This window comes from Panicum hallii, chromosome 6, assembly GCF_002211085.1.
Source record: "Panicum hallii strain FIL2 chromosome 6, PHallii_v3.1, whole genome shotgun sequence".
Classification (NCBI taxonomy): domain Eukaryota; kingdom Viridiplantae; phylum Streptophyta; class Magnoliopsida; order Poales; family Poaceae; genus Panicum; species Panicum hallii.
In genome coordinates, this window is record NC_038047.1 from 42,840,671 (window position 1) to 42,867,039 (window position 26,369).

The following is a 26,369-nucleotide window of genomic DNA, read 5'->3' on the forward strand; positions in this document are numbered from 1 at the left end:
GGTGGCTGGAGACTGAGGGTTTTAAGGAGATGGTTACTAGAGTTTGGAATACTCCTTGTGCTTTTACGGATCCTCTAGAGATCTGGCAATTTAAAGTCAGATTGGTGAGGAAAAAGTTGAAGGGCTGGGGCCTAAATATGAATGGTGAACTTAAGAAAGAGAAGCAGCCACTAATTGCCAAATATGATATCTTAAATATCAGATATGAACAAGGTCTCTTGAGTGAGGCTGAAAAAGAAGAAATGGTAACCACCATGAAATCTCTTGAGAGACTTTGGAAAATGGAAGAAGTGAAGGCCAAACTGAGATCGAGAGATAAAAAAAAATCAAAGAAGGAGATAGAAATACAAGATACTTTCAGGCAGTGGCTAACCAAAGAAAGAGGAAGAAAAATATCAGCTCTCTGGAAGGCCCTAATGGTTCCATTGAAGAAACAAAAGATATGCTAAATATTGCAGTGGACTTCTACAAAAATCTTTTTGGCAAGGAAAACAGACTAAACAAATCTTTAGATAATAATTTTTGGAAAGAGAATGAGAGGGTTACTGCTGCTGAAAATGACTTTTTGGGGGCACCATTCACTGACTTTGAGGTCAAAGAAACTATCTTTGTGTCATATGCTGAGGGAGCCCCTAGCCCTGATGGCCTTCCTTTCCTGTTCTACCAACAATTTTTGGAATGCATCAAGAATGATCTGATAGCAATGTTCCAAGCTTTCTGGGAGGGGAACCTGAATCTGTCCAGACTGAATTATACCACAGTTATACTGATCCCAAAAGAAAATGATGCGAAAACACTAAAAAAAATTCAGGCCGATTAGCCTTTTAAACTGCAATTTTAAGATCTTTTAAAGGCCCTGAATAACAGATTGATTAAGTTGTGTGATAGATTGATTGCTTCTAATCAAACCGCCTTCATTAAAGGCAGGTATATTTTGGAGAGCGTAGTGGCTGCACATGAATTGATTCATGAGGTGGCCAGAAAACAAGAGTGTGGTGTGATCTTAAAGATTGACTACAAAAAATCTTATGATAGAGTAAATTGGGATTTTCTAGAAGAGATGTTGATATCCAGGGGTTTTAGCCCAAAATGGATCAACTGGATTAGGTTTGTGGTGAGAAATGGTTCTCTCTGTATCAGACTTAATGAAGAGGATAGTGGTTATTTTAAGATAGGGAAGGGGCTCCGGTAAGGAGACCCTCTCTCTCCCCTCCTCTTTAACTTGGTAGCTGATGTGTTTTCTAGAATGTTGATGAAAGCAGCTGATCATGGCTTGATTTCTGGGCTACTCCCGGAGCTTTTTGAAGGAGGAATTATTGGCCTCCAATATGCCGACGATACACTTCTATTCTTAGAAACGAATTTTGTGGCAGGTTTGCTCTGAGCTACTGGGAACACAACTAAACAACAACTTTTAGTCGGTTACAATCATGTGTTCTAACATGTGTTCTTCCTCTGCTCTTTGGGCTTTATGGAAACTGAGAAACGCTATGTGTGTTCGTGGACAGGTGTGATCGGATGTGCGGGTGATGCTGTACATGATAACGGGCCTTACTTTTTGCATTTTGGCCTTTTGTGAAAAAAATTACATTTGGACCTCCAGAGAACGTATTCCCAAATTTGAATCCTGGAGGTCGGCACCATGACTCACGGCGCCGAGGTAACACATCTCGGCGCCGTGAGCCATAGCGCCGAGGTCCCAGCCCGCGAGCTGACTTGGCGCCGACGTGGTAGGGACTTCGGCGCCATAGATCATGACGCCGAGCTCAGCGCCACAAATCTCGGCGCCCAGCTCGGCGCCATGGTCTATGGCACCGAGCCTGCTTGCAAAATAACTTACGACGTCTTGCCGGCCAGGCGGAGGAGGCCGCGCGCCGGCTCGCGGGCACGCCGGTGCTCGCGCGGCGGCCGAGCGGAGGAGGCCGCGTGGGGCCGCCCTCGCTGCCAGAGGAGGCCGCGCAGGGCCGCCCTTGCGTGGTGCCAGCTGGAACAGGCGGGCGGCGCCCCAAAAGGCTGCGCGGGGGCCGGCCTGGAAGAGGGCGCGCAAGGGGAGCGTGGAGGCCACGTGCCTGGCAAGCGACGGCAGAGGGGCGGCCGGCAAGGGAGAGGAAGAACTCGCGCGACAGAGAGCGGAAGAGCGCGCGGGGAGAGAGACGGACCGCTGCGTATGGATAAAGCTCGGCGCCAAGATCTATGGCGTCGAGCTAGGCGCCATGGATCGTGGCGCCGAGCCCTTGTCAACGTCAGCGTTAAGTCAGTTTGCGGGCTGGACCTCGCGCTATGGCTCACGGCGTCAAGACGTGTTACCTCGGCGCCATGAGTCACGGCGCCGACTCAGGGTCCAAATTTGGAAATATGTTCTCTAGGAGTTCAAATGTTATTTTTTTCAAAAAAGGACAAATGTGATTTTTTTAAAAAAGGCTAAATGCAAAAGGTACGGTGATAACGGGCATGCTGAGAAGATGGAAAGTCCTTTACAAGGAGCATGTGGCGCTACAGATGGATGTTCTGGTGGCAAAGCTGGAGGACAGGGCAAGAGAACCACCGAGTCTCGGATGGCTGGACTCTGACCCAGGAGCAAAGCTGGGAGACTCAGGCTCCACTGGGAGATTCATGAAGTTTTGGCATAGCTCATCTGTTAACTGACCGTGAGAAAAATGTGTGTGAGTTTCTGTTTGAACTATGCTGAGCAGGCGCACTTCGAATACGTAAATGCTTTGAACTTGTGCGTTTTATCCGAGATGGAATAAAACGGGGGAAACCTTCGATCTAAAAAAATCCATAGAGAGCACAAGGTTTTATGCATGCATGTCCGGGCATAGAATGCATCCGTGATGTGACTGAGAGAACGTGTTGCCACCGTCGGATCGGAATCTCGGCAGGACAGAAGGAAAGAAACAAACGGAAGCTGAAAACTACGCCATGTGACAAAGCCGTGTCGATCTCGATCACCGGAAGCCGAAAACCCTAACCAAGTCGCGTTCGATCACATTGACTTGAGAATTGAGATCGCCGGAAATCCATGACGGTTTCAGGCATCTGAACTGAAGAACATATCGGAGTTAAGTTGTGTCAAGAGGTCGACCGGTTACTGTGCGCGAACAAATCATGCGGTAGGTAGAGGATGATGATAAGCTCAGCTGATCGTCGTGTACAGGGAAACCGGTTCCAGCACGGGCATGCATGCATGTGGACGGTGAAGTAGGCACACGATGGTGCAGTTATCAGCCCTGGATTTGGAACTTTTCAACAATAATATGGACAGGCGAACAAGTTACGATTTGACTTTCACTTCGTCTAAAAGGTTTAAAAGTCAGATGTAAACAGAACGGTTGGTAATGAGTAACTACTAGTCATGTAACTAGCTTCTGAATAAAACAAAAACTTTTAGATCCCGTTTGGATCCTTTCATTTTGAAAAATTGGAATGTAAACTATTTATCTTGGAATGTGGCATTTCACAACTTTTCAAAGTATAGATATAAATTTATCTTAAATTCATAGAGGTGCGAGATAAAAATTGATTCTATAAATCCTCATGTTATGTTTCTAATGTACAACTTATAGCACACTCTTCGATTCGCTTCTCTATAACAGAAATGTCGTGCATAAGTATCTCTCCCGTATGGCTAGCAATAATATATAAATATATTACACATAATATTATCTTAATTAATTTATAGCTAAATTATGATAATTAGAATGGAATTCAATTCTAAGGATCCAAACGGAACCTTAGGAAAAGCCAATAACAAAGCAGAAAAGGAAGGAGAGGTAATTCTAGGAGTGCTCTCGCATTCCGCAATGCCAAGTTCTTGTTCTTGGACAGTATGATAACCAGATAACGACCAGCCAGTTTCATAACCACTTTTACTATAACGAAAGGACATTGTGTAATCTAAAAAAAATTGAACTCCGGCGTAATCACTCCACTCGGCTAAATTTTAACCTCATCCTCTTACCACCATCCTTCCCTGGAAGGTTGCAAAATAGCACACATATCACTGCTCGTCCTTAAAAGCCCATCCTCCAATTGATCGGCCCATGGGCCGGTCAATTGCATGGGCTTTTACCAGCCCAGTACATAGTTAATCTTCTCCTTTTATTTCTTTTCCTCGCTTTTCTTCTTCGTGGTGTTCCGCGCACGCGCAGGCAGATGCAGCGGCGGCGTGCTTGCGCCTGTGAGCGCACATGCGACACGACAAGCCTACGGCTAGCTGGTCCAAGTCAGCAGCAGCCGACGCGCCACCCATCTCTCGACCCGGTGGCCAGAATGGCAGCGTGAGCGGCGTAGAGGGCGACCGGGGTCGCCGGTACGCGCGCTGCCACAGCAGCGGGCCCGACGGATGCTGGCTGGAATTCTCAAGTCCGGTGCGCTCGTGCCGTCGTGCGCGTGCTGAATGCGGCGGTGATTCGGGCCGCAGGCCGCCGGACTTTGGAGTGGAGCCATCTCGCAGTCGCAGAGCCCGACCATCCGCCTACGGCCGCCACCGTTGGCCGGCCGGAGTCTCGCCTCGGGACCCGAAGAGGGACCTATATGCAAAAATTAGGATCGCGAATAGGGGTCTATATGTAAATATTAGGGTGTGTTCTGCAAACAAAACTCCGAACCAGCGGCGATGGCATCCGCCGGCCGTCCCGTCCGGAGACGTCCTCCACTCCTCCACGACCACTCCGCGCACTCTTCCCCTCTCCCTCATCGGCTTCATCGTGCTCCGGGCGCCGAGTCGTCGCAACCAGCCGCCCCCCGCACTCGCACTGCCCCCAAATTCGAAGAAGGTTTGAGATGGGGGAGAGAGATGGGTTCCGTCTTCCTCACGAGTTCACCCAGATCTCAATGTCTTCCATGGATCGGACGGACTCGCAACTCGATACTTGCTGCTATCAACAGCAATCCAAAGTCAATTTCATCTGCGGTGCCACTGGGTGGCAACAACGCTGGCCGCCGCCGCGCGTGCTTGACGCCAACCGGCAACCGCCGCCGCGCGCTGCCTGGACGAGTTGTCGGCGTGGCCGCTGTTCAGCTTCAGCACCACCAGAGATGATCCGGGTTACAGGCAACAATGGCATGAACAAGCACCTCCTCTCGCAAAGGGCCGGCTCATGCCGGAAGAAATCTTCGAAGAGTAAAAAGCGAGGAGCAAACTAAGAGCAACAACATTATGTCCATCCCGCACCATTCCAAATAGTTTGACAAAATTAGCTGGTACCAGACATGATTTAGCAGGTCTGGTGTCTGCTGAAAGACATGATTGACATTTTAGATGTTGAAATGTATTCACCCTTTTTATCTCTTTATACATTTCTAAGGATTGTAACTATTTTTTTTGGAAAGAAACTAGGTTGCCTGAATTTTACTGCCAAATGGAGACACATATATACATAGAAGAGATTGTAACTGTATGTCTTGAGCACACAAAAACTGTTGTTTCTTTCAAATGAAACTTCCCACACCATTCCATTGTCACCTCTAAAACTTGTAAAGACAAATCACTGTATACGCAAGATCATGTGATGCGGCTAGTAGCAAAATATGTACTCTCTGCTATCAACAGACAAAATTTTAGTTACATGAATACATGATTGGTGTTTCTTTCAGCAGTACCCTCTGCAAGAACACCTGCCTCCTTCAAAATGGTGAAACCTGTTTGAATCTCTCAAAATGATTTCTCTGTTGCACATCTTGGATATGAACTTGGCAGCCTCATGGCAGTGGCTACAAACCCTTGAGTTCTTCGTCACGCGGATTGGCCTCCCTTCTGACAAATTCAGCACGCCGAATGCGATGGCGAGCTTCGAGCTGTGCCCACAAAGTGCCTCGTCATGCACCGCATCGTTGGCACCCATCAGAGCATACTTTTTCTTAGGATCATGGCCTTCTTTCATCCTTGTGGTAACATCATCCAGGAACCCTGCGATCCTGCTCCCCTGTGGGTGATTCCGGTTATCCGCGACAAAGACATGAACCTTGCCTCTGACCTCAATCCAACTACAGCCAGTGTTCTCACGGAGTCCTCGACCGCCAATCTTGATTTTAAGCTTCTTGGCAGCCTCCCATCTCTCAGCCTCAGCGTAGATGTTGGCAAGAAGAACATAGTATCCTGTGTTCTCTGGTTCCAGCTTGAATACCCTGTCTGCCACCTTCTCTGCAAACTTGACATCCCTGTGAATTCTACATCCATAAAGCAATGAGACCCAGATGCTTGAATCTGGTCCAATTGGCATTGACTCAATCAACTCAAAAGCCTCCTTCAGATTTCCGGTATGGCTGAGCAGGTCAACGATGCAGGCATAGTGCTTCAATTTGGGCTCTATCTTGTGTTCATTTCGCATAGCATTGAAGAATCTCCATGCCTCGTTTCTAAGACCTGAATGACAGCAAGCATACAGTATGGCACTGAAAGAGGCTGAATCTGGCTCAACACCACTGCTTTTCATCTCTTCAAAGAGGGCAATGGCATCTCTTCCACAACCATGCATGCCATATCCAGCTATCATGATGGTCCAAGATATGAGGTTCTTCTTAGTCAACCGGTCAAACAAAAGTCGAGCTACCCGTAACGCACCACACTTAACATACATGTCTACCAACGCATTGGATGTATAACTGTCTTCCAGATATCCTCTTCGTAGTGCATAAGCATGTATCTCCCTGCCCCGTTCCAAGGATGAAAGGCTTGCAGCAGCAGGAAGGATGCAGGTCATGGTCACTGCATTAGGTTTGAATTGTAGCAGCATGTCACTGAACAAAATGAAGGATTCATTGGCAAGGTTATTTCTGGAGTAGCCTCCTATCAGTGTATTCCATGAGATAATATCCTTATTCGTCACATGATCAAAAATCAACCGTGCTTCTTCGATATTCCCGCATCTCACATACATTTCCATAAGTGCATTGGCAACAGGAAGAAGTTTCTCCATTCCATTTCTGATGGCATATCCATGGACAGATTTGCCTTGTTTCAAGGATTCATCACCAGCAAATGCATGAAGGGCACTGGTGACTGCAAAGACATCCGGCCTGATACCATCTAATACCATCTCTTCAAGTAAACCAGCCACTTTGTCAAACAGCCCAGCCCTGGTATAACTCGTGATCATTGCTGTCCATGACACCACGTTTTTCTGATCCATGCTTCTGAATATCTGATTTGTGCTATGCCAATCTGAGCAATTTGAGTACATATCAATGAGAGCATTAGCAAGAGATGTCTCCCCAATCAATCCTGTTTTCACCGAATAGCCGTGAAGCCCCCTTCCTAAAAACCAATAGCGTGACTGAGAACATGCTGGCAAAACACTTAGCAACGTAGCTGAGTCCAGCTTCTGTCCTTGTATCCACATTGTTACGAACAGCTGAATAGCTTCGTTCTTTAAGCCATTGGAAGTGCATCCGCTAATTATTGAATTCCAAGAAATGATATCCTGATGAAGCATTCCATCAAACACCTCGAGTGCATCCTCAATCCTGTTTGATTTTCCATAGAACGATATCAGTGCGTTGCAAACTGCACACTGTGCCCCAAAACCCAACTTTATGAGATACCCATGAGCCACCAAGCCATCCCTGACACGAGACAAACTAGTGATACACTTCAGAAGGCACGAAATGGTGTGTTCATCTGGGGTAATGCCAAGCCCATGCATTTGCTCAAAAAGTAAGAGGCTTTCTTGAAATTCACCAGCCTTTGCATAGCCACCGATTAACAGATTCCACACATGCAAGTTACTTTTTGATGACATCACATCAAACACCCTTCTTGCAGAGGCCATATCACCACATTTCACATGCAAGAATACCAGTTTGGATCCAAGAACATCATCTATTCCTCCCTCTAAAGATTGAAGCTCCCAGAGCAATCCAGATTTCACAGAGTATCCATGCACGACTTTCCCAACAAGATCATAGCCTAACTCCGCACAAGCAGGCAAAACACTGACCATTGTCACCGAACTGATCTCCAAACCCTCAGACCACATTTTGCTGAAAAGATCAACAGCCCTTCCATGCCATCCATTTGAAAAGCAACCGCTAATCATGGAATTCCAAGAAATGGCATCTCGGGGATGCATACTCTCAAATACCTGCATCGCATCCTCCATCCAGCCACACCTTGAGTACAACGCGATGAGAGCATTAGCAACCGCACATTCTGCCCCAAGACCCAACTTTTCAAGTAACCCATGAACCACCTCGCCGTCCATGATGCTGCCCAAACTGGCAATGCACTTCAGAACACAGGAAACGGCGTGCGCATCCGGACCAACCCCACAGCAGTGCATCTGCCTAAACAGCAGAACGCCTTCTCCGAAGTCACCAGCCTTCGCGTACGCGCTCATCAGCGAAGTCCAGACACGGACATTGGCGACCTGAGGTGGCATTTCATCAAACACCCCTCTCGCACTCCCCAGGTCGCCGCATTTGAGGTACATTAGCACTAGCCTCTTCCCGAGAACGCTCCCAATCCCACCCGTTCCACCACCAGATGCGCGCACCACGGCATGCGCTCTCCTCCCAGCCTCCAGAGACCTCTCCTCCCCGCAGAGCTGGATGGCCGCGCAGTAGCCCCGCACATCAACGCCGTCGGAGCCCAGCAGCCTCACGGCCTCCGCGAGGTCGCCCGCCCGACAGAGGCGCTGAATTTGCAGGTTCACGTCGGAGCTCGGGACCCGGTTGGGCGGGCAACTGGTGCTCCTTGGACCTGGAGCAGCAGCGGCCGTCTGCAGGGCTTGACCGGCCGGCGGCGCGAGCACGCCGCACCGGATCTTCATCCGTGGGTTGGTGGCGTTCTTGGGAGGCGGCCATGGCGGCGGGGCGCGGTGGTGGGTGGAAATGGTGGAGAGCGGAGGCGTCGTCATGGAAACGGGGCCGGGAGTTCAAAACCTGTCGCAAAATGCCGTGGCTTTCTTCTTCATGCTGGTTTGGGTTTGCTTGGTTGGATGCAAAGGAGACCGGTGCGGCGTCGCGCTCCGCCGCCCCAGTGCTCAGAAGCGGCAGGAGAGAGCGGGTAGCGCGGGCGGCGGCCGCGCGGGAGAGAGACGAGGGCCGAGGGGGGAAGCAGGGAGGAATCGAGCAGGAGGGAATGGGAAAGGATAAGATAAGTAACTTTCTTTTCGTTCTATTTCCACGTTTGATAACTAGGGCGCGAGTCAAATCCGTGGAGTATAATATTTTATTTATTTTCGAGCGAACAGCCATGAGAAAAAAACAATGGCGAATCTGGATAATTTGGTCACGGGACTTTAATTCAGTGGGAAAAGAGATTTTGGGCCTATGCGATCCTGCGAGCTGAGCTGTGCATTGGGCTGCCGGCCCGTTTGTATATTGGGCCAAGAATCCCTACAGGGATTACACGCCTGATTTTTTTTTTGGTGCGTATGGCTGCATGCAAAGTCTTTTTTTTTTCGAAGAAAAGAGCTTTTCGCTGGCCACCAAGTCCTCAACACAACTAGGACAGCCATTCCATACAAGGTCGACTTTCTGAGGGCACATACGTCCCAACGCAGCAAGAGCATGAGCAACTTTCAGGCTCTCCCGATGAAGCCTGCAGGTGTCTGGTTGCTTGGAGATCAAGCTAAGCCTGACTCTGCACATGCAAGAACGAGGGTTGGCTCGCGGGAAACAAGAATGGAGCCCGTTTCCACGGGCCAGGCTTCCTAGATGCAGGTGGCCACCGGCTAATGACGGTATTAAGCATGTGATTAGTGTATATTAACTAATATTAATATTTTTTTAAAGATGATTAATGGCTAATAATGTAAACTATGAACTATCGAAACGTAACAATACTAAATAAACATTACCATGCTACTTGTTTATAATATTTTCTCTCTTTCTCTCACACGGCATGTCTCGTACGGGCAACCAAACAACATCTGCTAGGCTGAGCAGAAAACCAATCACACCTTTTGTTACAGTTTCTAACCACAAAGGCCACCTTCCACTTGGTGTGTGGGTGATGACCGGTACATGCACTTAATAATCACGAGTTTTAACCTCCGCATGCATGCATGCAATCTGGCACTTAATTAAGGAGGAAAAATGCATGCATGCAAGGCGCCCGGCCGGAGATTTCAGCAGCCGTGTGGCGTGATGGCGGCCGACGGGTTGGAGCCCTGGCTTCTTTTTTTTTTCTTTTTCTTTTTTTGAAAGGAAGGAGCCCTGGCATTGCTTGGCGTCTTGCTGCGCAGGTGTTCGTTGCAGGCACGGTTCCTTACTTCCTTTGCGGTACGTACGGTCGACGTAGGCAGGGGAAAAGAGGGATGCGAGCCGAGGTCACGTACAGCAGGTCATTGCCATGCACAAGCACCCTACCTGCTATCTTAGTGCTAGAGCTAGGAAGAATTAAGGAGGATCAGTGGATCACGATCCGTGCCGTGGCAACTGGGGTGAGACGAACCAACGGACATGCAGCCGGCCGGCAGAAGCTAGCATGCAGCTAGGGGGCGGATCGGCGGAGTAGTGCCACTTCCGACCGGCGCCGGCGCGGCGCCCACACGATCGCTCGAGTGCAGGGCTGTGCTGCGCAGTGCCACCGACCCGGCGGACCTTTGTCGATCACGCTGTGCGGGCGCTGGTACGCGGCCGTTCCGGCGTGTCGCCGTGGGCGTCGCTGCTTCATCATATCATGGTCAATGCACTGGCTAGGTCTGCATTGGAGTAGCACGACACTGAACAAACTGAAGGACGATCCCCATCTTTTGCCTGCAGCCTGCAGCACCTGCAGCCTGCAGCACCACCTTTCCAAAACAAAACAAACAAAGCAAAGCACCGCACCCCCCCCCCCGGCCAGCTGGTGGCTGTTTGAACCCACGACCATCCATGGGATTGGGGCTTGCCGTTGTTCTTTTTACTTTTGATCCCTTGAGATCTTTTTGGAGCCAAATCCTCTTCGAATAGTCCAAAATGGACAAAGCTTGCTCTCCTTTCTGGAATATCCTCCCCCCCCCCCCCAACACACACACACACCCCATTTCCATTGATCTGGCTGTTGGAGACCTGCCACGCCACAACGACTTAGTTCAAATGGACAAAGCTTCAATTATTTATAAATAATAAAAAGTAAGAAAGTATGATAGCTATTAAAAGAAAATATTTGGAACTCCAAATGTAAGCAAAACTACTATAATGCATATAAAAAAACTTGCAACATTAGTACACTTATATTACCCATGTAGGAACACAAGAACGTCAGGTTATTTTTTTTTAAAAAAAATAGAACATCTTGCTATGTAGACATGCTGGTGAGCGATGATTTGTGGCCATATCATTTGAGGTGCTTTGATTTGTGGCGAGGAACATGACTGGTGAGTGATGATTGTCCTGACATTACATTGCATGGGTCTGTAAAAAATGTTTTGAGACAATCATTTCAATTCTTTTAGCTCCCGGTAAGAAAGCACCGCTCATGGACTGAAAAATTGATCATCGAGTGATTCTGCTAAATGATTGTACAGATTAAATTGGGGAGAAAAACATTGTGCACACAAAGTATTTTGCGATTTTCAGGAATAGAACATGAAGAATTTGTGAACTCATTTGTACCTAAGAGCTTATATTCTCCAATACTGTACACAGACATCCATATTATAGTTTGTAGGAGGATTTACCATGTCCTCAAGATACTTTTGCTCTTTGATGGCAAGAAAAGGAAGAATTGAGGTATCTGTTACCTCTAGAAGTAGGTACGAGGCTTAATAGCTTTTTTGGCACAAGGCAGTACATGTATTTTCACTTCGGTAATTTTTTTTTTCTAAACTTGGTATTCAAGAAAGCTCCCGTTTCCACTTTTCTTTTTAAAAGAAAGCGGAGGGGGTTCTTTCTTCCTGACCAAAACAAACCACCCCTGCCAGTCTAACCACCCCCTGCGCCAGTCTGCCAGTCCGCTCACGAGGGGACGAGGGCATGGCGGACGCGGAGTCCAAGTCCGTCTTGGCCTCGCCGGCGGCGTCCAAGACGGAGCGCTCGGATGACGCGCTGCGCGGCAACGGCGCGCCGCCGCAGGAGGATGCGGCGAACGAGGCGCCGCTCCGAGGGGAGAAGGAGCCTACGGAGGTGCCGCCCAAGGCCGAGGAGGAGCAGCCGGCGCCGGAACTCAACCTCGACACCATCATCGTCATCGCCGCGCGCCTGCCGAGCAAGGCGGCGTACCGCTGCTCCGTCCTCTCGAAGCGCGTCCACAACCGGCTCCGGGAATCACCTTTTCTCGGTCGCCATCTGACGCCAAGGCCTGCGTTCGGCGACGACATCCCCGAGGCCTTCTTCCTGCAGCCGGCGCATGCCGCGCATCGGCAGGTAGAAGGCTACACCCACCTTTCCATCTTCCAACGCCACAAGATCTACAGCACTCTTCGGCTACACGACGTGGACGGAGCGGCCTACGACTTCCTCCACGACCTGGACGTTGCGGTGCCGGCACCGAGCTTCTTCCAGAAGACGGTGCGCGACCTGGACATCCGCATCGCGGCCTCGTACGGGCGGCTCCTGCTCGGCCGCAGTCCGGCCAGCTTCTACGTCTGCAGCCCGGAGGAGGACCGATGGGTCAAGATCCCGCTCCCCAACACCCTCCCACCGTCGCGCGACACGGCCGAAGCCCTTGAGTACCACTTCGACGGGGCGACGGGCCTGATGCAGTTCAGGGTCGTCGTCCTCGTCCGCCTCAGCAACAGCCGGCTCGCCGTGAAGAGCTTCTCGTCGTCGGAGGCGTGCTGGAACACGATGGAGGTGGAGGTGGAGCACGATGCGGCTTCATCCTTCGGCGATGATGGTGTCGGGCCGGGCATCTACGCCGCCGGCGTCTTCTTCTGGAAGAGCAGGGTGAAGTGTGGCCCCGTCATCTGCTACGACCTCGTCGGCGCGCGTGTCTCGGTGATCGCGCAGCCGCCGCTGGAGGAAGGCTGTATCAGGCGTGCCGGAAGTTCTCTGGGAACCACCGGTGGAGAGCTTCGTCTGTGCACTTTTGACGTCGACGCCCAGGAGCACTACGGGTTCGAGGTGGTAGCCCTGGACGATGGCGTTCTGTCCGTTTGGGTGAGGGAGGGCGTTGCTGCTTCTTGGGTTAGAAGGTGCTGGTGGGTGATGCCAGCTGGATGTATCTGATCTTTGTTGGCTTTGAGATCCCAATCGATTTCCCTGGTGCAAGCTTCAGATGGATTATAGTGAAGAAGAGTAGAGACCTCATCCTTCGCCGTGATCTAGTCACCGAAGAGATAGAGTTCATGAGCAACCTCTACCGTCGGGAGTCGAGTTATCTGAATAGCTTCTACAAGAATGCATTAGCATTAGATGCCTTTCCTCTGTTCCTGTGAGTGTGTAGCGCGTCGTGTGCCTCAACTGTGTGCGGACCCCCCGCTAGGACTGCGGAATGGCCGGGCATGATCTTGTTGCATGTGAATAAGGATAGCAAAGAGTTACTCGGTAGCTAGTAGTGTGGGTGTCCATGTGTCCCAAGTGGAAATCCAATAGCTGATCAATGCTAATGCCTGTTTTGTTTCAAAATTTGAGTTGAGTTGAGTAGTATGTTGAGTTGAGTTGTGAGCAAAAAGAAAGAGTTGAGTTGATTCTATTTTCAGACTCATCAGTAGTTCTATCTGTACCTGTTGAAGTCCTCGTATTTTCAGACTATAACTGTAGCGTCCTACTCGTATCGTCCGAATTTTTTACTATCCATCCGGTTATCAATTCGATTAATGATGAAGTCGTCATGAATCAGCCTCTTTGTGCCACTACTACCATACTGATTCTCTGTAGCCTTCGTATTGTACCTGTATTTCCGTTTTCTCATGAATTTATTTACATGCGATTCTTTGTTACATGAGTGAAGCCTACTTGCAGACCTACTCGCAGTCAGAGTCTATGGACAAAAAAAATACAAACTGGAATAGATAGGCAGACGTAGCACGCCAGGACCTTCTGTGACTTTACCTGATTTTTCTTGGGCTTCAAACGCCTTGACAGAGAAGCTGGGCCACAGGACCTTCTAAACTCGCACTGGTCCGATCTGAACTCGTACTGGTCGGTCCGATATGAACTCGCACTGGTCCGATCTGAACTCAGTTATTTCTTCTGAATGACTGATGCTAAAAAGATGGAATGACTGAGGTCTAAGATAGAATGACTGAGTTTGTTCAAATTTAACAAATGACTGGATATACTCAGTAATTCGCCTGAATGACTGAAGCTGATGATTTGTGGATATATATGCAATGCCTCACAGGCGGCGACCGTCTTCTTCTGAACTTGCACTGGTCCGATCTGAACTCGCACTGGTCGGTCCGATCTGAACTCGCACTGGTCCGATCTGAACTCAGTTATTTCTTCTGAATGACTGATGCTAAAAAGATGGAATGACTGAGGTCTAAGCTAGAATGACTGAGTTTGTTCAAATTTAACAAATGACTAGATGTACTCAGTAATTCGCCTGAATGACTGAAGCTGATGATTTGTGGATATATATGCAATGCCTCACAGGCGGCAACCGTCTTCTTCTGAACTCTCATTGGTCGAATTGTTAACTGGATGGATGGATAGTAAAAGTTCAGACGATCGGATGACGATACAATTGTAGTCTGAAACTGAAAATACGAGGACTAACTTCATCAGGTGCAGATAGAACTACTGATGAGCCGCAGAATAGAATTGCATTGCATGACCACATATGAATGAATGTCCCTATGCCCCGACGACCTTCACCCTGAGCTCACCGAGAATCGACGGGAACTTCTGCACCAGCTGAGCAAAACCATCGGTCAGCACGGCCTTCTTGAAGTTCTTCCTCAGCTCCGGGCAGTTGTACGTTTCGGCACAGGCCAAAGTAGCAACAATCGTATCAGCGGACACATCATCCCACAGCTTCCTGGCACACAGGGGCTTCAGGCGGTCCAGCGCGTAGCGGTCGGCCGCGGCGAGCAGATCTTGAAGCTTCTCCGTTGGAGTTGGAGCGTCCCCGGCGAGCAAGCAAGGAATGCGTCGGTGTACGTGGAACAAGCTAGGAGGTGGTGTTCGCCTCGCCCTTCTTGGACAAAACTAAACCACGCACCTCGATCTGCGACGCCATCCCCGACCGGCAACTGTCGCCAGGGACCAACGCGCGCCGCATGTACCGCCAAGCTAATGAGATGCCTGCCGTTCATCATCCTGCAGCTTTCTTATTGACAACCAGCGGCTGATGCATGCGGCGGCAGGGGATCGCGGCTGAGCAGCGCTCGTACGTGTTCCTTGACGTACAAGAAACGTTTCCGACGCCGAGGCCAACGTGGATAGGGACACGCCACGTGGCAGCGGTGCACGAACTAATTTCTACGTTTCGGTGTGTCGTCGAGAAGCTAGCAACGTCGGGATCGAGGGCACGTACATACGGCAGTACTCCGTAGTCTACAACAATACAAATCCTAGCACGTTACGATCATGCATGGTTTGTGTATATATATGTCGAAAATTATTAAAACAATCATAATCTCGCTCTCTCGTGTATGCCTGCAGGTATCTATGGAGAAACATGACTGGGCAGCACTGCCCCGCGACATCCTGCTGGAGATCCTGGGCCGGCTCCGGCAAGTTGACGTCCTCCGCGGCGCGGGACTCGCGTGCGCGTCGTGGTGGCGCGCCGCCGTCGAGGAGCCCGCGCTGTGGCGGACTATTGACGTCGCCTTCAACGAGGAGGATCACATCAACCAGCAAGCCTATGAGGCACGTCTGGCCATGGCGCGGGCTGCCGTGGACCGTAGCGCCAGCCAGTGCGAGTCCTTCCGCGGCGTTGCTGACGGCGACCTCCTAGCCTACCTCACCGCCAGGTCATACATACCAGATCCACTACTCAGTCGATCGATCTATATGGAACTACAATTAATTAATTAATAAATCTTCCTAACTCGTAGACAGTATCCATGCACGCAGGGCGCCGTCGCTAAGGAGTCTCCACTTGACCGGCCGCTTCCTCTTTTCCACGCTGCTCGGGCTTCTCGAACAGTACTGCCCCCGTCTCGAGGTGCTCGACGCCGACGACTGCGTCACCGACGAGCCAACAGGGTGGCGCGTGCTGTTCAGGTGGCATCGGAAGCTGAAGGTCTTCCGTGGGCCGTCACTGCCGTACTTCTTTTCCATGGCACCCGTGGTGGCATCGGCAAAGTCAAGGATTATATGAAAGCTTGTTGGGTCTTAATGTAATCAGGATTATGCATGATTAGTTGCTTAAGAATAATCGCTGTGAGTCTGTAGCCATCTGCTTTAGGGGATATTTGTGGGTGTAACAATGATAGTTATGGAAACAAAATACGAGGATTTCATAGAAGCACAATTCATCATTAATCGAATTGATAACTGAAACTGAAAATTAAGACGAGGATTTCATCAGGTACGGATAGAACCGGTGACGAGTCTCCGAAGAGAACGAATTGCATGCACCGCATACGATTGAATGCCCCTATGCCCCGACTTCGACTTTCACCCTGATGTCGCTCTCATGTTGAAGGAAGATAGATAGGTACTCGCCCTTGTCCTCTTCTCTTTCCCCACGGGGGTAGCAGAGAGGTGTCCCCCGGCGGAGATGTCGCCGGAGCTGACGAAGTGCCCGATGGCGACGTGCTTCGTCTCCTCGAAGTTGAGCTTGAACTGATGGGTGAAGCTACGCGAATCGAACAAGTTGTCGCTCATCTTTGCAGTAGTTGGACGGGATTGCAGAATGCGGATTGGGGTGGCCTGGGGGTAGTACTGCTTGACAAAATTGTTGGAAGCGGTGACCTTCCAAGAGGGCCGCACGTTTCATTATATTGTCAGGACTCAGGATGTCAAGATTTTATACAATCGTGACAAGCACGGTTACAAGAGTTGTGGTAGGACACAACTAGGAAAGTAATCACAATCCTATATCTTCTAACAGTACTCTCCTACTACCCTTCTTTGGATCCTCTAGCTAATGATTAGCTAGCTAAATTTAGTGGTTAGAGATCCAAATAGACTAGCTAATGGAACTATGTAATCCTATTAGCTGGTTAAACTTCATTGTCCTCAGTGCTTCTGTTAAATACTTAATTTCCCCCTGCCCGCGCTACTGGCGCCAAAACAAGGAAGGGCTGCGTGATCTATCCATGTTAACATACAATTAATAATTAGCTAATGGATTCAAACACATCCAATTAAAGATTAACTAACTAATATTTAGCTAGATATTACAACTTATTATCAATTAGCTAGCTAATTATTAATCGGGAAGGATCTTTATATAGTGCTAAGTGCTGTTAGTAGGATGGTCAATGTGTGTACAGAGAAAAGAATGTGTGCGCCGTGTGTACAGGAGGAGCCTGGCCAATGCTTTAGTTCCGAGCCGCGGAAGGGAAAGTTCGTCTCGGAACAAGAAACGACGTACGACGTAGTAATGATCAAAATTCGACGGCATGTTGAGCAAGTAGTAATGATCAAAATAAAGAGAGGGGATCGAAGAGGGATCGTCGTCTCGATCGTATTCCTTTTCACATGAGTAAACCAAACATGCTCTCTGATGCTGCTGCCATTGATGCGTGACACGTACGGTAAGATGACTGAAGCTCGTGTCGACGACTGTGTGCGCTCCCAGCTTCAATCCGTGGCCCCCGTTCCCGAAGCGGACGACGACGCATGACGGCCGTGATTGGAAGATCCATGGTTGGTTATTGAGGAGTCATGTTTTCAGCTGGGGGTACTCAGATCACGATCAGTTGCGGCAGCGTCTCGTCAGATGGAAAAGAGGAGGAGATTATGCAGGATTAAGCTGAGAAGAAGGATGGATGCAACCAAAGCCCTGGCGACAGGTGACGGCTGGCCACAACGAGCCACGCGTTCAGCGCACGGGAGCAATGAGGCGACCAGGCTTTGGGCCGGGTCCAGCGAGCTGATGGTCTCCTTAGGCCAGTCCCGTCGGAAGTTTCAATAACAATTTTGTAGCATTAAATTTTACGTCACATCATCAATTTTCAATTTTGCTGATATGGCAAAGAAAGGAGGAAATTTTATAGAATAAGATAGGAGTTTGTAAGGAACATGATCCCCTTAGACCATAATTATAATTTTGGTGATTGCGTGATAATATAGTTAATAGGACTAACGAGTTTGTGAGCTTAAGATTGTAGGATTTCTAGATCCCATGTATGAAGTCCAATCGATATACAAGATATCCACGTTATAGTGAAATTGCAGAGACATTCAAAAGACCGGTTAAACCGACGGTCCTAGTTCTGAACTGAGCGGTGCATTGGTGTTGCAGCACCGGTTGAACCGAAGTTTTATGAAGGGAGATATCGGTGCAATATGGAGAAGATATGGTAGTCAAGTGAAGAAATGCCAGAGGACCGGTTGAACCGACGGTCCTAACAAGAGGCGTCGGTGTAAGCGTGCTGTGGTTACTCATGTTTAGGGAGAAAATTCACACATGGGATTTCTCTATGAGGAAAATAAAGAGTGCGGCGTGCCAGTGTACCAAGTACACAAAAATAAATAGACAAAAAAGATCAAGAATACACAAACTTTATTCATATTTTAAAAAATACAAATATCGGTTCCCTGCATGTGCGCTCCATAACCCGCCGTAGAGCAGATCTGACTTGGGCGATGTGATCTTCTAGTTTCTCGGGTCTCGGAAAGCTCCCGGTTAATTACCTCTGTAAGATCGGCTTATCGGAGTACCTCCGATTCTGCTACTGTGGTCGTCATCTTCGGTCTTCGCTTCAAGTTCTCTATGCATGATGGTGGTGGTGTAAATGTGGGCGTCGGCATCATCCATGACCTCGTCGGTGTCCATGAGCCGGTGTAGCGCATCTGAAACATCAGCGGCACCCGGCCGGGTGTCGTCCGGCCTCGTCGGTCGCGAACGGCGCGGTTGTCGTGGTAGTAGTAGGTTGAAGATGCATGGTCGCGTGAGCTGGACCGAGTCAGATGCCGTGGCAGCCCGGTCGGGGTCGAGATGATCTTCGAGATGGACGGTTCCACTGATTGGGATACCTTGAGGGCACGAGCTATCTGGGCAGTTGGACGGTGCTCCACTGGTGAATGCCTTCAATTACTGGTATTGGTCCTTGCTTGCTTGCTCGACGTGCATGTGCATGCATGAGCATGAACACATGCAGCAGCCCCGTCCAGCGCACGTACACGTCCAGAGGCCGTCCTCTTGCCAAGTTCCGAGCGGACGGCAGCGCGGCGCCATCCACAGACCTTGACGTCGTCGCCGTTGTCTTGTCAACGCAGTCCTGCGGATGCTTGCCCGCCATCGGAGGCGTTGCTCGCCGTTGAAGCGCCACCATGAAATGAGTCGTTGACGATCACATGTGACTCGGCCGTAGTGTCGGTGTTTGGAGACGCCATTCTGCTTGGGCATGGGCTCCTTGATAGACGTGGCTCGGGCGGCGAGCCTCGATCGAGATGAGGCCCTGTTATGTGGCGACGGTGGGCGGCGCTAGTGGCGAGCTCAGTTGTGGTCCGGCAGCGTCTCCATGAACGGCCGCCGTGCTGGCCGTGCCATGGGTCTTGAACATGACAATCTAATGTCTGGCATCGAGATCGGGAAGACATCTTTAGGGGCAGGCCTGTGCTCCAGCCCCTTCCGATCCACGCATGCTGCTAAGAGAAACAAAGAGAGGATCAATATAAAAGGTGCTCACCCATGAATGTAGTGCAGGCCATCTTTCTCCTCTCCTTCACGTCTTGTTCCTTGTAGATGGATTCTTGATCGAGGAGTGGTAGACGGATCTCGATCTACGGCAGTCTCGTCTGCGTGCTCGCCGAGAGCCGAGGTGGACGTGGATGACGAGCAGGGCCGAGGTGGACGTGGATGACGAGCAGAAGCGCGCGCCGCCGCTCTGCTCGGCGGCCGGACCAAGGTGGACATCGATGGCGTAGCTGTCTTGCTGTTCAGCGTCGCCGGGCGTCGATGTAGTCGTGGTGGTTGGGCTCCGGGCTCCTTCCTCCGTGAGAGCTGATGGAGAAGCAAGAAGGGCGCCGGCGGCTTGGATGACGATGGATGCGAAGAGGACGAGCACGTCTCTCCTGCTCCTCCGTGCGCCGGCTTTGATCGAAAAGAAGAGCGCCTACCAAAACTACCGGAAATATTTCTTGGATGGACCATGGTCTTATATAGGCAAGGACTAGGGCAAGCAAGATGGACCCAGGCTATGCGTCGAGCGCCGCCGGCTCGTGGAACTACTCCGCGCAGATCACGCACAAGCTGTTCAGCGAGATCACGTATGTTGCTTTTGTTCCAAGTTGGATGCGCACACGCCTGGTACTATCCTCTAGCCGTACGTCGGTGTGGAGCTCATGTCCACTGAGCTGTGGGGCTAGCTCAACGTAACCCCACCTGTCAGCTTGAAATCTTCTACTCTTGTCATGGGCATAGTTAGCACACCAGCGGCTGACAAGCGGACCCAGCCTTGTTGACGTCCGTCGTCTTTTATACGCATATACACGGCGTACGTGAGTTTGGAGACAGGATAAGAGCATGCGTGCGATACGACGACGCCATGCATGCTGGTTGCCACGTAGAGGAGCTACCAATTGTTTCATCTTGTGCACAAATTATCTATGCGTTGACTCGATAACAAGTATGCACAAAGTTGCATGTACACCCTAATTGGCTTGTCACGTACATACGTAAATGCCCGTGCGACATGCTAGCTTGTTCCTTTTTTCTTCCTTGAGCACACATGATCCATATTAACATATAGCTCATATGGCACAAAATCTCGTCAAATAACTCAGTACGCATTGGTTCCAGAAGGGTTTTCAAGTAAAATCTTCAGCACCGGTTAAACCGATGGTCGTCAGTGCAATGACGTCAGCAGAACAAGAACGTTGGAGTTCAACAGCTAGCATGCAGGATCAATGCAACCGGTTAAAGCGACGGTGGCGACCAGTTTAACCGACGCTTTATACTTTTCTGAGTAAAAGCAAGTAACGGCTACGAGCTGTCCTCTAGCCTATACAAAGCCTCACCCCAGGTCATTTGAGGAGCTGGAGTTCGTGAGAAGCTACCCACACTCTCAAGAAATTCTTCAAGCCACTCAAAAGTTCATTAATCACATCCTTAGATTTAGCATAAGCTTTAAGACTGTTAGTGTTAGGATTAACTCTATGAGAGTGTCAGTGATAGGATTAGTTCTAGAGAGAGTGAGAGAGCAAGGTGGTGCTGCCTTGTGTATTGGTTCTTGAGTGGACTACACGTTGTATCTCGGTGTGCCGGCCCCTTGGAGTCTTGGTGGCTCTTCGGCAAGTCATCGACCCCCAAGCTTAGTTTGGAGTAGCGACGACAGCTTTGTGCGGAGGACGTGGAGACCCCATCCTTTGGGGAGAAGCTTCTTAGTGGAAAGCGGCATCAAGGTGATCGGGGATTTGGCGAGAGTCTTGGTGGCTAAGCTTTTGTGGCGAGTCGAGAAGAGTTCCGGAAGAGATTTGGTGACCGGAAAGTAATACTCTTAGTGGGTGCTTCAATAACGTGGACTAGAGGTAGCTTTGTGCCTACCGATACTACGGGATAAATCTTCGTTTTGAGAGTTTGCTTCCCCTTATCTTTTTCTTCTAAGTTTCCGCATTTCTTATTGCAATCTTACGTGCCTTTACATTCTTTGTGTAGTATCTTTCTAAAATTTGCTATAGGTTGCAAAATTGTTTGGGATGAGATTTTCACGCTAGTTGAACTCTAATTGCACATCTAAATTATATATTTTAGCTTATATTTTGTGCTAACTAGTTTGAACTATAGGTTAAGGTTTTAGAATTGCCTAATTCACCCCTTCCCCTTTTTAGGCTACGAGCACCGATTTCTCTTAGAGTTTCATTATGATAAAACTCTACCGACACAGTTACCTAGTTCTCAGTGCCATAAAACTGTACACTGGAGCTAGTCTTAGCCGTCTATATCCTTGATCTTTTGTTTTCCTGGTGGAGGAGCACGTGCCCTGCCCCGGCCAGGCCAGCCTCCAGCAAGTAGCCATCCGCCTGCTCGGGATTTATGCGCACGTCTAGCTCACAGTTACAGACCATGAGACGACCTTCTAGGAAGTAACCTCTTCTGTCTTAGGTTGCTGCTCTTGTCGACTGCCGTCATGGCTCAGAATCTCCTCATTCGTCAACTACAGGAGCACATGCCGGCTTCGGTTGCAGTTGCAGCTCATACAGGTTAGCGGAGTATGTGCAGGTCAAAGCCATTTTTTTTTCACACACGATCATTTGAGTACGTATGCTTTGAGCGGGATGTACACAGTTCAGGCCAGCGGAGAAGCAAAGAAAGCAAGCTGCCCGGCCCAAAACAAGAAGCGGCCCACAAAGCAAAGGTCACGACAAGCCCACAACAAACCAAAGCGCGCACTCGACTGAAACGTATACAGAATAAATAATCTCACCCGTCCTGTTTTCTTTCAAAAAAAAGGAAAATAATGGACCGGAGGCTTTGTAAATAAAATGGTTGCACCTAATAATGAAAAAAGAAATACTCGAGAGATCACAGAAGTAGCATTAATAGGAGGATGAGAAGAATGACATCACGAATGCCCGGCCCGCAAAATAGTTCCAACCACCGCCGTGGATGAGCGCCAAGCATCCCGCTAATCAAAAACAAGCCCTCGAGCTGTAAGCATGGAACGACATCACGGGAGCTTGAGCTTGTTGGCCAAGCATGCAGCACGCCACTCATTCTGACATCGCATCGGCACCCTGAATCTTGACGGCTACCACCTGATCAGTTGTTCGTTAGGGGAAAAAAAGCCACATCTCATTTGCTGCTGTCATGTCGATCGCCGACCTTCACCAGTCAATCATGGCGGGTTCTCAACTTCCCTCTTGCCGGCCACGACGACGAGGTGACCGGGGACGATGATGTTAGCTACAAGGAATTGGGGGGAATTGGAAGCAAAGCATAGAGATCAGAGGAAGGAAGAACAGGGGATCGACGGACCCTATCGGGCGGGTACGATGAGAAAACAGACAGAGAAGTATACGAGGACTATGGTCTATGGAGTTCGCCGTGGTAGTGACAGAAAGAATCAGATGTTAACTCGTAAGCGAACTGTTAACAATGACTTCGTAAGCGAACTGTTAACTCTTCGGTAGTAAAAAAAACATGGAAAAAGGTAGGCGACACAATTGTAGAATCCCTGAGTCTCAAAATAGTCGTGCTTCAAGAACTATATGCATGTAGGTTGCCATGTGTGCATGTCTCTAAGCCCCGACCTTCTCCCTCAGCTCAGCAAGAATCGACGGGAACTTGTGCACCAGCTGAGCAAAACCATCTGTCAGCACGGCCTTCTTAAAGTTCTTCTCATCCGCAAAGAAGTCGATGCACTTCTTCTTCAGCTCCGGGCAGCTGTACGTCTCGGCGCAGGCCAGGGTACTAGCAACTGTATCCACCGACGTGCTATCCCACAGCTTCCTGGCACACAGGAGCTTCAGGCGGTCCAGCGCGTAGCGGTCGGCGGCGGCGAGCAGATCTTCAAGCATCTCTGCCGGAGGGCCTCCAAGCTCGTCATCATCATCATTCATCAAACACATCGTCAGTGAACATGAAGCGAAGCATGGTCTTGAACGTCGCGGGCGCGATGTCGTGCAAGGTGATGGATGCCATCCTGGCGGCCGCCATGGATCCCAGGAGCAGCGCCTTGAAGACCGGCGAGCGGGCAGCGAGCACCGCCCGGTGGGCGGGGAACTCCTCGCCGCCGACGACGAATGACACGTCGGAGCCGTCCGCGGAACCCAGCAGGGCGCCGAGGTGGCGCCGGATGTCGGAGGGCGGGACGTCCAGGGGGTCGTCTCGCACGACGATGACCACGCACATGATCGTCGCCCGGCCGCCGTTGGTGACGTAGAGCGACTCGAGATCGCTTCGCTTCACGAACTGAGCGGGGTAACCCTCGGGTGGGAAAAACCTTCATGAACCTCTTTGCATCGGACGAAGATCGCTTGTCGTCTCTTACCATCATGAAGACATCGAAGATGGCTTTGACGTTTTTGGATTCGCTTATGAGCTCAAGGTAAATGGATAAGTACTCGACATTGTCCTCTTTCCTGAATCTACCACACGGGTAGCACTTCATCCTCCAGAGGTGCCCTCCGGCGGAGAAGTTCTCGGAGTAGACAGCCTCGCCGACGCCGAGGATCTTGGTTCCCGAGTAGTCGAGTTTGAACTCGAGGGAGCCAGAGTCCAACGACATCTTGAGACGAGCAGGGAACTTGCTCGTTTGTAGGGTTAATTAGTGAAATCCTGCACCATCAAAATTGGACGCCTTTGTATATATAGTGGCCAGGCTAGTGCTTGTGGCCCGCTGGACTGAAGTCTTGGACGAAGACGAACCATGGAAATCTAGGGTCTGAAAGGCCTCTTCGTATAGGTTCAGACTTCAGAGATATGGAAGGAGAAGAGATCGTTGCGTGTTGTTCAGTTGGGTGGAAGAAGTAACCTACTCTGTATTTAGTCCTTGTCCAAGACTATATCGTAATCTAAACGGACTCGGATATGATAAGAAGGTGAAAACATAATGAAAATTGTGTTGAAAAAAGATCAATCTTAGGAAAAAAAATTAACCGCGACACTCGCTGTGCCTAGACCCCATACGATCCTTTTTCGGTTTCACGCTGACCGCATCACGCACATGTCCTGGCGATGGTGTGGCTAAGGTGCTACACGGAGCTCCTGAGTCTTTGGCCAAGGCTTGAGCTCATGCATCGACGACACAACAATAGCCAACAGCTAGGGTTGGCCAGAGTTACAGTCACACAGTATGTAAAGGCATATTTATTAGTTAGTCTTTTAATTCCTCAGCATGTATGTAAAGGCATATTTATTAGTTAGTCTTTTAATTGCTCAGCATGTATGTTTCACTTAACCCTGAGAGTTACATGCTTCACTTAACCAGGAGAGGAAGCCATCTGAACGTGTACTGTAGTATGACCGTGTCCGTCCACTGCCATCCGCATATGAGTATGAAGGCGACACGTATCGCTGCCATCCATCCAGTGATCCAGTTGTTCGTTTCACAAGCTGACTGCCTACCCACCACCCCTCATGCTCGAGACCTCAAGTGCCCCAGCATACAACCGGCCTGCCTTGTCAAAGTTTCAGCTCGAGAGCCGCGAGACATCTCTCTTGTTCATTGCAGTTCAGAGAGACTGCATGCAGTGACCGTTGGTTAGCAGTATTGCTACCCATGTACTCTCATACTGTCTGCAGGCTAATGATGTCACGGTTTCTCCTCAAAAAAGAAAAATGATGTCACGATGGCAGGAGACAAGCCGGTTGGCATCACGAATGCCCGCATGCAAATACTCCTGGACTCCTAGTTCCAACCACCGCCATGGATGAGCGAGCACGAAGCAAGCACCATTCTCACATTGGATCGGCGCCCTGAAATTCAGTGCCTGAATAATCTCGACCGCTTTGCCCTTGCTTGCATCGGTGGTTAGTAGTCAACGAGAAGGCTTTGTTTATCTGCGCTGCGCATCTCACTTGCTGTGGTCACGTCGTCGCCGTCCTTGGTTCACCAATCATGGCAGGTTCTCATTAGCTTATTCGGGCAGGTCCTTTGACGTTGAGCGGTCATGACATGCTCGATCGGGAGCTAACAATCTTTCTTCTTGTGGGTTGCCCAGCCCAAGACCAAATCCTGGCGGCGTCCATTTGACTCTGCAGATGCCATTTGTGCAGGAGCTAACCAGCGAGGATCACGTTGAGTAGTGCACGGAATCGTCTCTCCTTCCGCGTCAGCTGGATACGCCGGCGATCCGGTCAACTCGGGCCCCCTTTCGCATTTGGCTCTCTCTTTTCTTCCTTAGCAAAAGAGGAGGTACTAGAAAACCAGGAGAGACCTGCCCGAGTGCCAGCTCGGATGCTCCGTCACGCTCCATGGCGTAGCACACGGCAAAACGCAACACGTGGCCCCGGCCTTGCAGGACGCATCAGGTCTGCGCTGTCAGGCGTCAGCGCCGGCGCGTTCGTGGCGCGGGTAGAGCGTCCTGGATCCGCAGACGTCAGGGTGGGGACAGGCCGGGCCGCCAGCCGTGGGGACGAGGCGGCGCGCCCGATAAAACTAAAAGCCGGCGGCCGGTGGCACGGCGTGGAAGCGTGGGGTCGGAGCACCACCCGGCGCGCGGCACGTCGGCTCCGGCCTCCTCCCGCTGAGATCACCACCGCGCCCGCCGGATACGCTGACCGCACGCCGCGGGCGACGCGACAGCCGGCCTAGCCGTTTACCCCGGCGTCGCCCATGCCCAGCCCACGGCGACCCGGGCCCCGCACCGGCGCGGGGCAGGGCGGCAGGCGATTGGCCCGCGCCGAGCCAGGTGGCGCTGGTAGTTGGGGGCCGCTCCAGCTACCAGATAGCGACGGGCGCGCGCGCGCTCCGCGCCAGCCAGCCAGCCAG

At 50.4% G+C, this 26,369-nt stretch overlaps 2 protein-coding genes and 1 pseudogene across 2 annotated transcripts; 1 reads left to right on the forward strand and 2 right to left on the reverse strand.

Annotated features, from left to right (window-relative positions):
• Positions 1 to 5,424: 5,424 nt before the first annotated feature.
• On the reverse strand, positions 5,425 to 9,099 carry LOC112897076 (pentatricopeptide repeat-containing protein DOT4, chloroplastic-like). Its single transcript, XM_025965269.1, has one exon. It carries the CDS (start codon positions 8,856 to 8,858, stop codon positions 5,595 to 5,597), a length of 3,264 nt encoding a protein of 1,087 aa, XP_025821054.1. The 5' UTR covers positions 8,859 to 9,099; the 3' UTR covers positions 5,425 to 5,594.
• A 6,387-nt stretch (positions 9,100 to 15,486) lies between these two features.
• On the forward strand, positions 15,487 to 16,141 carry LOC112898360 (F-box protein SKIP19-like). Its single transcript, XM_025966691.1, has 2 exons — positions 15,487 to 15,791; positions 15,895 to 16,141. Exons 1-2 carry the CDS (start codon positions 15,487 to 15,489, stop codon positions 16,139 to 16,141), a joined length of 552 nt encoding a protein of 183 aa, XP_025822476.1.
• A 7,034-nt stretch (positions 16,142 to 23,175) lies between these two features.
• LOC112898361 lies at positions 23,176 to 24,164 on the reverse strand (annotated as a pseudogene).
• Between the last annotated feature and the right edge of the window lie 2,205 nt (positions 24,165 to 26,369).

Excerpts from the sequence above, each read along its gene's own strand:
- LOC112897076 (XM_025965269.1), bottom strand. The coding sequence starts at position 8,858 with ATGACGACGCCTCCGCTCTCCACCATTTCCACCCACCACCGCGCCCCG.
- LOC112898360 (XM_025966691.1), top strand. The coding sequence starts at position 15,487 with ATGGAGAAACATGACTGGGCAGCACTGCCCCGCGACATCCTGCTGGAG. Across the intron at positions 15,792-15,894 it reads CTAGCCTACCTCACCGCCAG|GGCGCCGTCGCTAAGGAGTC; the intron begins GTCATACATACC and ends CCATGCACGCAG.